Consider the following 12,099-nt stretch of genomic DNA (forward strand, 5'->3'; position numbering starts at 1 on the left):
CGCAGCATTCTTTGTGGCTTGTTGTGTTTTACACAACATTTCCATGAATCATGGATGTGTTGATGACATAAATGAGGAAATATTAGAGGACTTAAGGAGACGTGATGTTGAACTACGGCGGGATCTGGTCCGGGAGTAATGCGCGATGCGCTCCTGATGGAGCGGGTGGACGGAGATGGAGTGGGGGGAAGAGGAAGGGGCACAACAGGTGCAGGTGGTGCGTTTGGAGGCCCACGCTCCATGGCTGCAGCAATCCTCTCCAGACTTGAGGAGACGCGCCCGAGTGGCTGCAGCAACATCGCCACCCGGCCAAGACGGGCATTTATTACTTTGCCGCATCTCGCATCGGCAGCTCCCGCTGGCGTGCGCCAGGCAAATCCGCCGTTATAATAGTAATCCGCCATGGAACAAGCGTCCTGCTCTTAAAGGGAATGTGAGATGACGCTCTGATTGGTTTATTGCACGTTACGCCCAAACCACACCTAGCTACTTCAGACCAACCCATTTTAGATTTGCGTCGGGCGCAAGAATCATTTATCCCGCCGGTATAATAACAACAGCGGCCGAGATCCGCCCACAAAGCTACTTGCGTTTTGCGTTTCATACTTGCGTTTCAGATCGTTAAAATAGGGCCCTATGACTTTTTATGACTTTTTTCGACATACTATACTATGACTTTTTAATGGCTTTTTTTTGACATACTACACTATGACCTTTTTTTATCACTTTTCAACATACTTTACTATGACTTTTAATGGCTTTTTGGACATACTATGCTATTTTTAACATAATGATTTTGTGGCACAGTTGCTCAGTGGTTAGCACTGCTCCAACAGGCAACCAGCAAGTAGTCACTGCAGACTCTGACCCAGGTTTCATGTTTTTTTTCCGACATACAAAACTATTACTTTTTTATGACTTTTTTTGACATACTATACTAAGACTTTATCATTTTTTTTGACATACTATACAATGACTTTGTTATCACTTTTTTTCTACATTCAGACATTGTTTGACATACTATGCTATGACTTTTTTTCATCACTTTTCACGACTTACTATGCTATGACTGTTGTCAACAATTTCGTTTAGTGGAACAGTGGCTCAGGTTTGATTCCCAGTATGGGCTGTCCCTTTTCATGACTTTTTTTCGACATACAATACTATGACTTTGTTATTACTTTTTTCGATGTACTGTACTGACTTTTTTCAACATAGTATACTATGACAATTTTTGACATACTACACTATGACTTTATCACTTTTTTTGACATAACATACTATGACTTTTTTTTTTACATAATATACTATGACATTTTCTTTTTAGGTTTTTTTAAAAAAAAGAGTTTAAAAAAAGGTAGTGCAGGAAATGACAAAAAAACTCTCACTTTATCCTTTTGGAGGACAATGAAATGAAGTTTTTGGCAGAAAAACATTGTTGCACTCAGGTCTATTACATTGAATTATAGTGCAGCACTACTTCATGGTCGAGGCATTTCAGTGTTTTGTTTTGGTTGTAGAAAAGCCTCTTGAAGAAATTTCCCAAGCTGTTATACTAAGAACACAAGTACACAACAGTGACTTAATGAAAACAATACTTTTATTTAGGTTATGTATAACTTCTTATATACACAAATGAATGATTATTAAAGTTATATACTCCTGTCTGTATAAACAGACCACTAATATAGCTAGAGAGGAGGAGAATGGGATGTTGTGTAGATACAAAATATACAGATATACAGTTACAGAAAAATGCTATAAGTATAGCCAACATTCATGCACTAGAGCTGTTATCATTGGGCTTACAGAACATACTGCAATGAATAAGGCATACAAACTGTTGCTAAAGTTACAAAAAAACTAATATCTCAAAGTACTCAATTAAAGGCAAACTGTTGTTTGCTGAAGTACTTTAACTTAGTACTTCAAGATATCCTATTACCTGGATGATTGAGAATGTTCATACACAAAAGCCAAGTACAGTAACTATACAGGTGCATGGTTTACCACATTTCTCATTGTCTGTGTACAAGGTGTGTACAAGGTCAAGTGCAAAAAACTTGAAAGGAAAAGTACAAAGATAACTCTAAAAGCTAAATTGAGACAGTGAAAGGCAGGAATAAATTAGCAGATGATGAATAAATGGAAAGGAAAGAATGGAAACAAAACGAACAATTAGTGAACACGGTCAAAATATGAATACATTAGGGGAAATGAATAAATGCAATACTGAATGAGAAAACCATTATAAATTTGAAGACTTAATTTTGGAAAAGGCTTTCATTTTGGAAAGAGAAAGGAACTGCGGATATTACGGAAAGTTCATTGACCAGCAAATGCTCCGATGTGTTTTAATTTTGTCCTGCCATTTACTTTCTATAGAGAAAGTTTCCACACGGAGAATAGATTAATTAACAAACTCTTCATATGAAAACAAGCAAATAGCAAGATGTTGGTACGTAAGTTGTCTAAAATGCCCAAAACTAACCGGAAACAATACATAAATAAATAAATGCATTAGAACATTCAGGCGCAACTATCCATTTTATTCTATATTTTCATAATTTCTTTCATGAGTACAGTATGTTCCTCTGCTTAAGAGTCATCCTCAGTTTTAATGATGTGGAAAAGTGTAACATTAAACAGGACCTGGTGGCCGTTATTCCAGCCGTAGAGGGCGCGGTCCCTTGCATTGTAGTCCAACATAGACATGTGGAAGTACTGGTTATGAAAGGGAATGTCTGTATACTCGTATGTGGAGGTTTTAGTGGAGTAAGCATAGTACACCTTGGCACCGGTCAGGTGGGAGTTAGTGATGTAGAGTGTTCCACAGATTATAAAAGACTCGCCGGCGTTCCTCTTTGAGTATTCTGTGTTCCATGTGTTGAGGATCTGGAGCGTGTCCGGGTTCAGCTGGCTGATGACAATGTTCCCCGCGTTTTGGTTGGTCGCATACACAGCCCACAGGCCCAGCTCGTCAGCCATCATGTCAATGTCGGAGAAGCCTCCCCAGGTGTAAGGGTACACATTATGGAACCCCGCTGACTCTAGAGCCCTCTGGGTGACCACACGGCCCGTCTCGAAGCTGTACCTCACTATGATGTTGCTCTGCATCTTGTTGTAGTACAAAGAGCCATTGTACACCACGTGGTTGGTTCCAGCCCATTTGAAAGGCAGGTTGTAGGTTCTCGACTCAACTCCTGCCACAAAATCAGGTATGGATTTATACTCTTTTACTATCTTGTTGTTGGTGTAGCTGTCCATGTACCAGACCTGAGGACAAATAAATACAAACAAGTTCCTGTGATTAAGTGGCAAAAAACTGTGCTAGCTGTAAATGTACAAGAAATACTAACAGCTTTACTCATTCAGTCATAGATTAAATTATAATCACCTGTAAAAAAAACTTTTTATCTATATTATAATATGTCAATGAAAAAAGTATAGGAAATGGGGCTTTCACTTAAAGAGGATGACAGAAAACACAAGAAGGGGATATAAAAAGACCCAGCGACCAGACGTGTTGGAGGCCAAACGTTTAATGATTAACTTTTCTTTTTTATTGGTATCGATAAAGTCAAACTGTACTTAACTTTGTAAGTGTACAGACAGTTTATTAAAAAGATAGATTATAAAGACAGTAGCGTTCGTGTTTACATTCGGCCGCCATCTTAGAAACATTCATGAGCAGTCGAATCACGAACGCTGTGTTTTAGCTATGTTACTGGTTACTGGTTGTACGGTGTTCGTGGTTCGACTGCTCTGTACACTTACAAAGTTCTCAATGCTTCGGTTTGCATGTAGGGACCCTTAATATGCTACTGTTTAAGTGTGGTGCTATTTTGAGCGTTGTTAGTGGTAGAAAATAGTGATTTACCCTCTGCCCCGAAAACTAGCGTTAGCAGCTAACCACCAGTTTTGCGGCAGCTTGTTAAAAGCTAGAGACGCATTCGATTAGTATAAAAACATATTCCAGAGAAGGTTCAACACGGTACACATATGTTATTAACGTACGGTACAGTATGATGTTGTAATTCAACAACATCTCTCCCCCACTGAACAACAGGAGGGAAGCAGTTATATATATATATATATATATAAGTATGTAAATTATTAAAATGCCCTGTGTTACTTCAAAGCTGGCAATATACAGCAAAGAACATTAACTCGGCTCACCCTGTTGTTTTTGGGAGACGCCTGTGGGTCGGTCATCCAGGCTCCAAATCTGGTCCCTGAAGTTTTCACAGTCTGCGGCCCAGTGATCTTCATTAGCTTGCCACATGCTGAGAACACATCACACAGAGTAACACAAACTGCACATGCTCCACATGATAAAACCACAGCCAATATTATGATTACTGGAACACATTTCTAACATTAGATTGCTTCAATCTGTGGCTAATAGATGAACAAAAAAGTTATAGATGGGCTGTTTGGACTCAGCATCTGGACTCTGCCACATTTCTATGCTACTATAGAAATAAAGGGGATAACCAGAGAAATGCCACAGTACAACTTGTAACTAATGAAACCTTGTGTCAGAGCTGGGTGACCATTTATCCCACATGGTTTAATATTTGAAGTAGCTGCACTTGATTCATCTTGCCAGACACTTTAATTGTGCCAAATGAGAGTAGGCTATCACTTGCACAGAAGATGGGCGAGTTCCCTATTAAGTATTTAACAACTATTTTACCTAATCAATCAAAGCTTTGAGCACAATGAATGCTTAAGTAATCATCTTGAGCTCAGGCAGATTTGCAGCCACGTCCCATTAGCATTCACGTTGATAGGCTCAATCAGTGTTGATAACATGGCAGTTAACATGGAGTTAAGTTATGCAAACCTTTATCAGAGGCAAAGCTGCTCTGGAGGCAGAATTAGATAAGTTAAACATCAATGGGTGGAGCAAGGGAACTACAGCTTTTAAGTGCCAAACTGCAAATGGCAACGAAGGAACCCGAAGGATTCTAAATAAGAAAGTAGGCATATATGGCAGACTTAGCAATCGTGATTTTGTGAAAGTCGATTGCATTTTTTTTTTTATGGAGCCAGAGTACAAAGCTTAATGCTGCTACCACCTTTTACCTCTTTAAGGTTTTCTCTACATTATTTCTGCCTCCAGAAGCAGTTCTACTGTCCCCTGCTCTGTATTAAAGTGTTGCCAATAACATGTAACGGCTTTGTAGCCAATCTGCTGATAGCTGCAAGAAATGTGCCTATGATCCCTCTGCCATTGGATAATCTGGGGTCAGCATGCCTGAATCTGCTTTTTTCTGCAATGGACTTACTGAGTTTGCTCATGCAGTTGCGAAGCCGATTTTCCAGGTTTAGGACCCTCTGTTGCAGCTCCTCATAGTCGTAGGCTCCCATTTCCTCCTGGATGCCCATCAACACGCCCGACAGGTTCCTGATCTCCTCTTTGAACTGGGAGATGAGCTTGGCGTCTGCCTTGTATTGCTCCAGGACAGGAATCAGCGGCTGCAGGGACTCCATCTTTCCCTGTAGCTCCTAGAAAACACCAAAAATACACCACTGCAAAAATACCTCACTTAACAAATCTCTCAATCTGGAATAACAGTTCAATTAGTTTCCAATGCAGTTTCAGGGGAGTTTTATGGTACAAGGTTCAGCATCCTTAACTAAGGCAGAACATACAGTATGATAAAAAAAACAATATACAAATTATGATATATATAATATAATCATGGCATCATAGCTGAATATAAACTATGTATAAACATATTATCTCTTCCCTTCCATTCCCTTGCTTTTACTTGTGTAAGAAATTATTATTCTAAGACTCAATATCTAGAGCTGGGCAGATCAATGCCAAATATATTGGTACTGTGATAACTGCATCTTTAGTTCTTTAGTTGCATCTTTAGTTAGTGGGTAGATACTTTATAAATAGAAACAAAAGTCGCCCTGTGTTTTGCACAAAATGCAGACTCTTCTCACTGATTGATTATGACAAAAAAACATTATTAAGTTAAGGAAAAAACTATAACTATAATTTGGTTTTCTCACACATTAACATGAAAAAGAAAAACACTATTTGTAATATTTGCAGGAAAGATTGTCTATATTAAAAGTTTATCATAAGAACGAAAACTTAGGGGAAGACACAGAAGCTCCAATAAGTCCCAAATCATTTTACTGATGGATGACAATAGTAATTATCTACATCGTATCTATATAGGAATTGCTCCTATTATTATTATTATGTAATGTCAGTGCTTAATTATATAATGTCAAATTATATGAAAATCTCTCTCTTCTGTGAAAATACAAAGTTCATCCCCATTAAAAGTATCAAAACCGGTGATACCTGTCATTATATTACTTCTTGACAGATAGAAAACTTGATGTATTGCCCATCTCTACCAATAACCAGGGGTGGATGAAGTACTCAGATATTTTACTGAAGTAAAAGTAGCAATACCACAGTGTATAAATAAAAGTCCCACATTCAAAATCTAAATATGTATCATCATGAAAATATTAAATACCAAACATAAATCTACTAATTATGCAGAATCAAATATAGTATATCACTGGATTATATTTGTTGATGCATTAATGTGTAAGCATCCCTGATGTTGCAGCTGCTATACTGCCGGGTAGCTTAATACATCATTACACATCATCATTCATTAGTTGATTTATATTTTGTATTAATAATCTAAATAAAGATTGTGCAAAGCAACTAATGTCAAATGTATTGTAGTGGAGTAAATAGTCCAATATTTGCAATGGCAAGTGTTAATTTATTTATTTGTTTATTAAAAGTGTTAAGCAGCATACAATGGAAATACTCAAGTAAAGCACAAAAACCTCAACATTTTACCTAATTATAGTAGTTGAGTAAATGTACTTAGTTACTTTTTTTTTTAACCTCGGTTTCACAGGAAGCAGCATGTATAACATAACAGATGAGTTTATCTAAGCGAAAACTACAACTAAAGGGCAAGTATTGAACTTGATCACTGCTATAAAATGTACAATGTTCTTTGTCTACATGCTGTTTTTTAGGAGTTAAACAAATAGAAAATGGAAATGCTTCATGTAACCATCAGGATCATGTCACTCTCACTGATGAAAGAGTTTTAAGAATCCACGCTGGATGCTTCTTCACAGCCTGTCCAGCTTTTAAAAGTCCATTTTGTTCTTTGTCGGGAAGTGGTAGACCTGTATTGATCTAGTCAGGAATAAAAGTTTATCTATTCAGATGCCGCTCAGGTATCTTTAGAGGAGATCCTTTCACTGCCTCTCCTCTGATGTTGCTCACAAAGTTTAACATCAAACAAAAATATACCTGAAAGTTTTTGTTGACGAGCGTCTTCCTGTCCGATTCGATCTGTCGAAACTTTGACCGCAGTCCTTTGATCTGGCTCTCCATCCTCATGATATACTGAAAGTCCCTCTGCGTCCGCAGGTTCAGCACCTCGATTGACTGCGACATGTTCTGCACCTTTTGAAAAGAATCAAACAGCGCAGCATTGATTTTTCCGTCCACTGCGAGATTAAAATGTCCTCCATGTTCAGCCGTTCAGTAGCCTGCCATGCTCTAACTTCCCAAGGAACAAATCAACATTTTGACCTCCAACATAATTGTCTTTTAACCATCCATGTGTGAGCTGAATAGAACTGTTACGTGGCCTCTTTCTTGCTGTTTTCTCTCAGTTTTTAAATATATATTCAACTTTATCAGCTCTAATTGAAAACAGATTTCCTGTTTTGTAAATGTCAAGAATAAACTATTAAATCTGCGAGGTTTGATGACACATTTCAGAGTAGATATTTGACACAGAAACATTACAGTGTCTCTCTCTGGTTTAACAAAAGCTCACTAGTTTTATGGGGCATGTGAGCAAAAAGAAATGTGGTCCTTTCTCTCTTCTCTTTTTGGCTCTAATTGTAACCAGCCAACATTATTGGAGCACATCACCGGCAAAGTGGCACAACATTCATACATTGTGTTCTGCATACTTTTCTGGCTCTGGTAGAGGAATTCTGAAATGGCCTCACTGAAGCCCTGAGGCAGCTAAGTACATTAGTGGCAAAGGCCCCAGTGAATGACAGAGAACACCCTTTGGCATACAACATTAAAATGTAGGCTAGAGCAATGTTTCCTTATTTGGCATACAAGGGACTCTGGTGCCGTACTATTTGTTTGTTTGTAGATAATGCATTAAATCGCTACTGTCAGAAAAAAACAAACATAACTATTTCTATGTAATTAAAAGTCATGTTTCTGCTGTTTCACTGTTGTATTCAGAGCTATCTTTGTGTGAGCAATTAAAAATCAATACTTTTACTTAAAAAAATTCATGGTGGTAGATGTGAAAAAATATATTTTTTAAAACTCTTGAAAGGCAGATTTTCTGATAAGAGTCCACCTTTTGACAGAAAATTGTAAAGCCTGATAATACTTGAAACCTTAGCATTAGCCTTGAATTGTTTGTTGCAAAATATGCCAAGCTGATGCCATCCATGCAATATATGCAGAAGTGGAAAATAGAATTATGGACCTGGCTGGTGCAATCTGTCAAAGGATTAGGACAACAAAGAAGCACAAATAACGATCAATGTGATATGTTTATATGAATGTGCTGGTTGCTTACAGTAAATGTGTGTGTTTAGAGAATTTGTGTTTTGTCACATAAGCAGAAAGGTGTGTGGCTGTGTGCACATACCTTCTCCAGGAGCTGGCGGAGCTGTCTGCCTTTGGCATCTCTGGAGCACAGATTCTGTTCAGGTGCCACCACTGTGCAGATACAACGGCCATCTGCATCTTGAGCTGAGCTGTACACCTGCCACCCCTCCTTTGGCCTGATGGTCTGCATACAGAAACGCAAGACACAGTCGTAAATACACAGCGCACACCTACTGGCAGACACACTAAATGGATTCAACACCGATGATATCACTTTCATGAAATTGAGGCACACAGCTGTTGTGTTTTCTTATTTTTTCCTCATGGGTCATTCATTCTCCTGCCCTATGCACCCAAAGCTTTAACACCAACCAATTGCACTGACTTATAAAAAGTCTGGGCTTTGAAAGAATACATTGCTTTTGCTTTAAGATATTCCTCCACAGAATATGCTCTCCAGTCTTCAACAATAAATAGTTTTTCCTGGCCTTGATGAATAACCCAAGTGCAGAATTTCCTCTGTTTCTCCTCACTAGACTTAACTGAAAGTCCTGCTGGGAGACGCAGATAAACCTGATTTGTGGGAGCTTTTCCCACTCTTTATTACATTCAATATGCTCCACAGCACTAGAGTATAAAGCTTAAAGAACATAAAGTTATGCATCATAAGCCAATGCAGCATATTTTAATGCAGCAGCCTTAACTAATGCCAGAGTGTACCAAGTCAAAGCTAGTTTGGCTCACAGTATTGATCAAAGAGTCCTGAAGTGCTAGAAAAGTTGATAGCTACAAGTGGTATCAGTATTTGAACAAAAGTGCTGTTTATTGTCAGCATGGTAAATTAACACAAGCCTCCAGACAAATACTGGCAACTTTTGACTGTGGAGGGTAAATTTATCTGCAATACCAGCTTCTTTGGCAGACAACCAACCATTATTTGGATTTTGTTTTACATTCTAAAACTCAATCTGGCTGGAGAATACCATAAACTTTGGCATCAGCCAGCCTTTGGGGCTTGTGGGTAGAAAAGAGGAGTGCCCTGTTTTCATATAGTGCAGGTATCCTTTTCCTTTTCTCATGTATCCTTTACATGTCAGCCAGAACAGTTTAAAGAGTGTTTGGAATCAGCCATGAAAGATCATGGCCGCTCTAAACAGGCAGAGACATCACGGCAACAAGAAAACTCAGACTTTGACTTATCCTTTTCACTTACAGAGAGACTGCTTTTTTTAGTACTTTATCGTAGTAACACAGTACACTGTATTACTGCCATAAAGTCCTGTGTTTTAAGAAAATTAAATGGCTGATCAGACCTTGAGTTGGTAATTTACAATCAATAAATTTGTGTTATTTAGTCACTAATTTAGTCTCCAACACCTGACACCTCTGCCACATCTTCTTTCCACTTTCTTATCTTGAAGTCAAAAAATAAAAAAAAATACCTTCTGCACTATCAATCTCCTGAGCTTTCATTCTTTCTCCCAGCATAACTCTCTTATGTTGCCGTTATCAAATTGAAAGAACGTTTTTTTCAGGTATTATCAAAGCACTGCAGGCCCGAACTTTTGCTATTGGTTGCTGAGAAGTTTGATCTCGGAATTGAAGCATATTCTACTAACGCCCTTGGTCCTTGATAATAGCAATGAAAAGAGAACGTCATCGTCTCGTTATGTGCCATCTCTGAACTCAATGTGCAATTCATAAATAATCACACTACGCTGAAAAGCAGCAGAACAAAGAAGTGATATTGCATTTGAATATCTAGAGGTAACTGTGGTACATTGCAGTGGTCGAAGAGATACTGGATGTCTGCCTCTCCCTCGTGGCATCATAGCTGAATGGAATAAAACCAGAAGGAAAAAACAACCTCAGTTCTTCTTTTGCATACTTTGCTTTGAAAGGCTCCTAAAAAGAAGCCAGTTTCACAACTCTGGTGACGCACATCCTTTCCCTCTCTTCTCACTCTCACATTTCATCATATTAAAATTAATCTGTAGCTCACCCAAGCCAGATGCACACGCTAACTCTGCACAAAGAGTTTTTCTCTCATTAAATAATTCAGACAGCTGGTTCCTCTTTTGTATTTGCCGTTCATTTAGAATTTCTGACAGCTCTCTATTCAGTTTTGAGTATCCTGTAAACGTTTCCTGTTTTTGCGAACAAACAAGAAACATTAATCTGCACACCATTTTCAATCATGGCAAGGTGATATACAGTAGTATGTGAGGACACTGTGCTGCAATCAAGACACTGGCACAGGGATTGTACTCTGCATGGGTGGGATGAACCTAATCGACCATTGTTCTTGTCCAAATGGCTTGGTGATCTGCAAGCTGCTCTTCCTAATTTGTGATAATGTTACCAAATGCATTCCCATTTTGTAAAGCTTACACTGGCATGATACATTTCCCCTATAAAACATCACATTTAGAAACATTGAATAAGGTAGCATGAAGAAGAAAACTACATGAGAAATGAATGAAACATTTCAGCTAAGAGCGAGAGAGAGAGATTATGTATCAAGATGTTTAGTGCAGCGCTTTCTGTCTGGGAGGGGATTTGGACATAATTCACAGCAGCAATAGGTTTTATTTATTTATTTTACAATGATTGAACTCTCCCTTAAAAGTGAGTTATATGCCTGGCAATATTCCAGGATCAATATTGGTGCTATGTGGTTGATGTAGGCAATAAACATGAGTGCTGTGAGGGTGCCTCTTCCTCTGCCACCACTTTAAACTCAGTCTTTATTATTTCAGATGATTTTTTCCAAACATTTTTGGCATGTTAGTGTTAATTCCTGCCAATGATGGAGTGTGTACAGGCTACAGTGACTATAGCAAAGAAGCAGCTGAACATGCCAAAATGACTCATTTTCTCTGTTGTTGGTCATTCAACAACCATAGTGCAATGCTCCACTCGAATTAAAGACATCCCAAATCAACTGAACTTTAAAACAATGACATTACCTGGCATGCTGAGCTCGTTTTGAAGTTTATTCTAAAAAATGTGAAGGCAGTAAACTTACCACAGAAGGGCAGTATCCGAACAGCAGCAGGAACAGCAGCGGGTTCAGTACCACGGACAGCGACCACATTCTGTCGTCTGCAATGTTTCCCTCCTCCACGTTCTCCGCGACGAGTACAACAATTTCACGCAAGTTTTTGCTTGTAGGCTCGCGCCACCTCGTCCACTACGCGCTGGTAAAAAACATGGATTCCTGCGGAGGAGGGGGGCTCATCCATCCACTCGTCCCCGTTACGCATGCCATGTGGGCAGCGGGGAGAAACCTCGTCAATGCAAGAAGGAGAAAAAGTTTGTGGGCATGCATGCAGCCTTCTTCACGGATATGACATCATCCAGCTGCCTCTCTCGATTTTTAATGAATCCAGCTCGTGGTGTGTGTGTGTGTGTGTGTGTGTGTGTGTGTGTGTGTG

General features: G+C 38.8%; 1 protein-coding gene across 1 annotated transcript; it reads right to left on the reverse strand.

Annotated features, from left to right (window-relative positions):
* Positions 1 to 1,578: 1,578 nt before the first annotated feature.
* LOC120569119 (noelin-3-like) lies at positions 1,579 to 12,099 on the reverse strand. Its single transcript, XM_039816998.1, has 6 exons — positions 11,691 to 12,099; positions 8,703 to 8,846; positions 7,322 to 7,477; positions 5,295 to 5,514; positions 4,180 to 4,286; positions 1,579 to 3,276 (listed from the first exon to the last, which is right to left on the reverse strand). The coding sequence occupies exons 1-6, from the start codon at positions 11,757 to 11,759 to the stop codon at positions 2,599 to 2,601; spliced, it is 1,374 nt and encodes a 457-aa protein (XP_039672932.1). The 5' UTR covers positions 11,760 to 12,099; the 3' UTR covers positions 1,579 to 2,598.

This window comes from Perca fluviatilis, chromosome 11 (genome assembly GCF_010015445.1).
Source record: "Perca fluviatilis chromosome 11, GENO_Pfluv_1.0, whole genome shotgun sequence".
NCBI lineage: Eukaryota > Metazoa > Chordata > Actinopteri > Perciformes > Percidae > Perca > Perca fluviatilis.